We start from the raw sequence: 6,000 nt of genomic DNA on the forward strand, positions 1-6,000 counted from the left end.
AATTGTTACTCCTTTGTGTGTTACCATATTTTTGGTGTTAGAATCTGATAATGAATCAACACCTATGAATAAAAGACACACAGTTAATGTGTACTCAACATGACCACATATTTTCAAGTGGAAAGTCCAGTGAGGTTGCGTTCTTTTATTTCAGACACAGTTAAATGGCAGAGACAAAGGCACCTGCCGGGAGCCATCAGTGACCACCCTGACTCTACTTAAGAATCAAGAGAGAACGCAGGTACCTCACCGAGTGCGTGTGCCGGCAGTTCACTTGAATTTCTTTGCAGTTGTATTGTATGATTTGGGTGGGTGATGATCCACAGTCCCTACTGTTTCACCTCTTCAGTGTGGTTCTGCTCAGGTGTATCTCGAAGGCAGCTACAAACCAGCTGGCCAGCCTGGGGCACAGCCAACAGGCACCAGGAGCCTGGAGGAAGCCCACCCAGAGCTTAAAAGCTTCCCAGTGAGAATGTAATTTTATTTCAACAAAGTTCTCCTTAGGCAGCCATTATTTTGTAAGTTTCTGGCAACACACAAGGTAAAGCAGTGACAGTGAATGTTGCCATGGTTCTCAACCCTAGGCAGTCACCACCCACTGTGAGTTGTGCCTCACACCCAGTGCTGCCACATTGACAGTGAGATGTGAGTGAGTTGCTTTTGCAAAACAGTAAGTTATGTGGAATTCCTATTTATCACTATAATAACCTCTCGCAGGCACATTTGCGTCTGCCTGTTCTTTCCTGAAGGGGAGAGAGGTGGGGAAACAGCTACTAAGCTGTCGTTCCGCCTGTGTCCATGGAAGAATGTTGTTGGATGAACTTGCGTGTCCTAGATAGGGAATGGACAGTCCTCCCAAGGTGATGTCCCTGTGGTCTCTGCCAGTCTCTTGTTTAGGGATTCTTAGTTTGATGCCCTCATTTGCCTGTTAGTGTCTTCTGGAGAACCTGCTATGTGCAAGGTCTGTAACGGACGAGTAAGGTGCTGCAGGTAGTCATGTGGGGTGGCAGTTAGGATGCTGCTTGGATATCTGGATCCCCTATAGGAATGCCTGGGCTTGAGTCTCAGCTCCATTTTCGGTTCCAGCTTCCTGCTAATGCCTACTCTGGGAGTAGGTGATAGCGGGTGATAGCTCAGTACTTGGGTCTCTGCCTTCCATGTGGGAGGGACCAGGCCCAGTCCAAGCTGCTGCAGCATGTGGGGAGTGTACTGGCAGATGGGAGATCTCTGGCTCATTGTCTGCCTTTCAAATAAATCAAAGTGAAAGAGAACATAGAAAAAAAATACTAATAAGATGCTCCAGGAAAGGTGACAAGACGGATCACTGTGTGTGACAGAAACTGAAGAGCAAGGAAGAGAGTTCCAACAAAGTCAGATCAAAGTTTTCAGTCCTGACAGACTGATGATGAACTTGTCCTGTTTCTTCCTCTGCCATTCATTTCACAAAGTCTGCAGGAAGCTAAAGCCAAATCCCACCGCTGAAACTTCCCATGCAGGCCGCAGCGGGTAGCCATGGACTCAGGTACATCCAGTGGAGCCGGTGGCTGCCAAAGCGGTCTTCACCCTTCCTTTCTTTTCTTTTCTTTTTTAGGATTATTTATTTATTTATTTATTTGAGAGGGAGAGACAGAGAAAGGTTGGTTCCTTCCATTGGTTCAGTCCCCAAATGGCCGCAACAGCTGGAGCTGTGCCGATCCGAAGCCAGGAGCCAGGTGCTTCCTCCTGGTCTCCCATGCGGGTGCAGGGCCCAAGGACGTGGGCCATCCTCCACTGCCCTCCCAGGCCACAGCAGAGAGCTGGATGAGAAGTAGAGCAGCTGGGACTAGAACTGGCCATGGCGCCAGCCCCTCTCTCTCTCTCTCTCTCTCTTTTTTTTTTTTTTTTTTAAGATTTATTTATTTATTTGAAAGTCAGAGTTACGCAGAGAGAGGAGAGGCAGAGAAAGAGAGAGGCCTTCCATCCACTGGTTCACTCCTCAGTTGGCTGCAACGGCCGGAATTGCATCCATCTGAAGCCAGGAGCCAGGAGCTTCCTCTTGATCTCCCACACAGTTGCAGGGGCCCAAGGACTTGGGCCATCTTCCACTGCTTTCCCAGGCCATGGCAGAGAGCTGGATAGGAAGTGGAGCAGCTGGGACTCTAACCAGTGCCCATATGGGATGCCAGCACTGCAGGTGGCGGCTTTACCTGCTACACCACAGCGCCGGCCCCCTTTCCTTTATTTTCTTCAAGTTCTTGGTGTGCTGGTCTCTGTTGGAGATGTGGGCGTTTGACTTCCATAGCATGTCAGACACACAGAGCTGAAAACATGGGCAGACCGCCACCTTGCTAGAGCAGGTCCTTTTCTCCCGCTGAGAAATGTTTCTAGACAGCCTATAAAACACAGCCCCTCTGCTTCCCAGGGCAATGAAGATGTCACCCATGGGCCCTAATTTGACCATCTGAGGAACCAGGCCCTGTAACAATGACAGTACTTTGGTATTTGGGGAGAAAATACAAGTACTTGTCACTAGATCCCAATAAAGCCAGCCCCAACCATAAGTACAATTAGAAATTGCAACATACAGTGAAATCTGCTTATTTATCTTGTTTGCACAGAGTAAGAAGCCAGGCTTTACAGTGCCATGCTCTCCAAAGAAAAGTACAAACTCCAGCCAAGAGCCAGCCCCAGGTATGAAGCCAAACTGGCCTAGGACTATATATGCTGCCACAAAGACAGGCCGTGGTGCCATGGTGGCATACCCATCCTTACACATATACACATACCCATAGGTGCGCGTGTGTCATGCCATGCAGGCATGTCCCGGGGACGTTCTGGGCCAGACAGCCTGTGTGAGGCAGGGAGAAGTAGGCCTGGGGACTGTCTGTCTGTCTGTGGTATACTGTGTTGCACACTCATCATGTGCTGACCCCCCACTTTGTACTCAGACTCCGTCCATGTCCTCACGATGCACACCTCATCAGTTCAGTTATTTTTTTCATAAAATGAAATGTTCTTATAACGTATGGAAAAGCTTCCTCTAGCAGCAACCAAAGTGTGTGCTCGTGGAACTACAGCACAGATATACCACATTTTACCCATAGCTACTCTCTCCAAAATTATATGCAAATCAACTTTAAAAGATTGAACTCTTTTAAAAGTATTTTGGGAGTAAGCTATCCAAAAATGTCTTGTGTCAGCTTTCTGGTGATGGGTGATCAGTCAGACTGTTAGTATACAAGTTTAGCTCCCAGTAAGCTATTCCCACATAGAGACAATTCCTGTATTACCCAGAATTTAATGTTACATATATTATGTTCAACAAGGTTATGTAAATTTTTAACCCTATGATTAAAATTCTTTCTCTCTAACCAGTTGTTTCCTTTGATTGGTTAACTGCATAATCTTATGTGAACAGATATTTTATGTCAGCCATTTCTTTCCCAGAGTCCCTCATGAGCACCAAACAAGCAGTCTGCTGGCTGTGACTGTCATGGTGACCTGCTGGAGTCACGTTAAAGAGGTCCCTCCAGCTCGGGCCAGCCTCCCTGTTTTGGCCTTACTCTTTTCCTTTCACATTGGATTGGAAGGTTTCTAGCACATTTTTCATTATCACTTCTCAGCTCTTTCCACACCCACCACTAGCTGGGTGAGTAGTGATTAGAACGACACGCAACACACACTTCATTAGCATCCCCGTGTATCAGTCTTTTTTTAATTTCCAGTTTGAGAAACTGAGCAGAGCGCAGAGAATTCCCAGGTGCAGTCCCCCACACCAAGGGCGTCCTTCTGCAGGGCATGAGCTCTGCGCTCTGCACCTGGGGAGTTTGCTGATGCCGTCCCCTGTGCCACACTTGCCCATACCCTAAGCCCTCAGTCAGCGTCCTGAGTACCGAGAAAGCACCCAGCTAAAACCCCGCTGTTTGTCCCTAAGAGGATGTCCTTAAAGGACAAGTCCCCAGACCGCTGTAAACAGCTGAAGGCGAACTTGTTTGAAAGTTGGTCAGCACTACGTATTTTTGCTCCAAATAACTTTGGAGAAAGGTTACGAAAGGCACCCTAGTATGATGATGACATTTTTGGAATAAAAAAATCAGAATACATGATGAGTTGCTTGTAGAAATGCTTTTTGAAAACACAAAGCTTCCTGAGAGGTGTGGTTTGGATGTGTGTTAAAGGGGCAAAATCCCATGAAACCCAGGCATAGCCTCCACATCCAGCAACTCCTAGAAGGCCATGCTCATTAGATTCCAAGCACTGCCCAGCTCACGTGAAGTGAATCCTGTCAAGGAGTCATATTTGTTCTCTTTAGAAAAGAGTGGCAAGTTTTCCTCCCTGGATTAGGAAGAAGTACCCGCAGGAGATTTACATGCTGCAGCCTCCAGAAGCCAGTGTGCCTGTCATTTCCCATTCAGCTTTTGTTAAAGGCTGAAGGAGTGACCCTGGCTAGAAATTTTAGAATGAAAAACTCAGGTAATCCATTCTAACCACCTGAACGGTCTGAATAAACCTCATACTGCTGGAGAAACCACCTGAACCTGTCGATGACTGACGGTGAGCCGAGGACGGAGACAGGGCGCAGTCGAACAGAGTGGGTGCAGGGGACAGAGGTCAGCTTCCCGCTGGGCTGTCAGGCTGTAGGGGAGGAACAAGGAATGTTCTCCATACGTGGTTTTTATAAACTAAACGCGTAGTCCTAGTACAAGTAATGCTTTGAGATTCAAAATGGATTTCGGGTGAACACATTTTCTTAAGAAGCCCAACTTTTTTGGACCCATGGCCTAACCGAGGTCCTGTCGCCATCCTGGTGGCAGAATGCCCTTTTCCGGCCGGGGAGAGGCGCCAGTGGTATAAACGCATGCAAGCAGGCAAGGCGACGGCAGTAAGCATTGCTCTTCAGCTTTTGGTGGAATACTAAATACAGGGATTCCATATGGACAGAGGGGCTCTTTGAGAACAAAAATTCTAGGTGTTTTTTTTTTCTCACTTGTCATTAAAAGGGGCAAGAATTTTGGTGCTTTCCTGGATACCTGGCCACTCTGACACGACCTTTGATCACGGTCGTTGATTACATTGTCACCAAGCTTGACTTGACGACAGCTCTTAGTCCATTTTCTGTTGCTGTAATTGCACACTACAGACTGGGTCACTTATAAAGAACAGAAATGTATTTCTTACAGTTTTGGAGGCTGGGAAGGCCAAGGTCACAGGGCTGCACGTGCTGAGGACTCTCGCGCCCCGAAGCAACACAGGGCATCCAGCGGTGAGACAGAGCAAGCGCACCCCAGAGAGCTCACTTTTCTAACAAAGCCACTCCCTCAGCAACTAGCCTATGGACTCATTCATCTGTTAGTTCACTCATGCCGCCCAGGCACTTCCCAAAGATACCATCAACACTGCTGCATCGGGGCCCACCCAGCCCACAGCCATAGCTACTGATGAAATGCCACACAGACGCTCTGCTTGGCAGAAATCGAGCTGGCGCCCTCTGCTCTTCCGGGCTGCTCTCAGACTCACTTCTGGTTTAATTATCTAGAATAGCAGCAGAGACGTTTCTCGGACACAGAGACTTGGCCCCTTGTGCACAGGATATCTTTGAAGCCACAAAGCCCGCTCTGTCCTGTATAACCACAAAGACAGACAGTATGCACTGGCTAGGTTTAGTCAGACTAAATGCCGCCAGTGGCATTTCTGTCCATTTCTTAGTGCAATATTCCTGGGGGAGATAAGCTCATCTCTCGTAGTGCTTGCCATTCATCTTTGTCCCCTTTTCTCTACCCTGCTGCTGCCTGCCCGATTCACTGAAAGCTCAGTTTATTTTCCCTGTTAACTGGGTTGCACCCATGGCCCACACAAGACAAACTTCCTTGTGAAACCAGGCTTAGATAGGCATTGTTTTCATGCCTCTGTTTCCTGACAAAGTACACCGCATGGTCCAAAGTGATACTTGTTTAATAAGGGTGATTCCAGGAATGTACAGAAAGCAGTAAAGATTGAGGATCCCTCACCTGAAAATCCAAA

At 47.7% G+C, this 6,000-nt stretch overlaps 1 protein-coding gene across 10 annotated transcripts in view; it reads left to right on the forward strand.

Moving 5' to 3' along the window:
• AGBL2 (AGBL carboxypeptidase 2) overlaps positions 1-5,421 on the forward strand; it is a 57,782-nt gene extending 52,361 nt beyond the window's left edge. For 4 of the 10 annotated variants that reach the window (XM_070070373.1, XM_070070392.1, XM_070070384.1 and 1 more), the window contains 3 exons: positions 155-253; positions 2,598-2,670; positions 5,160-5,421. In XM_070070373.1, coding sequence (XP_069926474.1) covers positions 155-253; positions 2,598-2,670; positions 5,160-5,284 — 297 coding nt within the window. In that variant the 3' untranslated portion in view covers positions 5,285-5,421. Of the gene's footprint in view, positions 1-154; positions 254-2,597; positions 3,348-4,291; positions 4,464-5,159 lie in introns of those variants that run through there. The other 6 variants (XM_070070377.1, XM_070070393.1, XM_070070380.1 and 3 more) reach the window with 4 other exon arrangements.
• The last annotated feature ends 579 nt before the right edge of the window (positions 5,422-6,000 follow it).

This window comes from Oryctolagus cuniculus, chromosome 1, assembly GCF_964237555.1.
Source record: "Oryctolagus cuniculus chromosome 1, mOryCun1.1, whole genome shotgun sequence".
Classification (NCBI taxonomy): Eukaryota; Metazoa; Chordata; class Mammalia; order Lagomorpha; family Leporidae; genus Oryctolagus; species Oryctolagus cuniculus.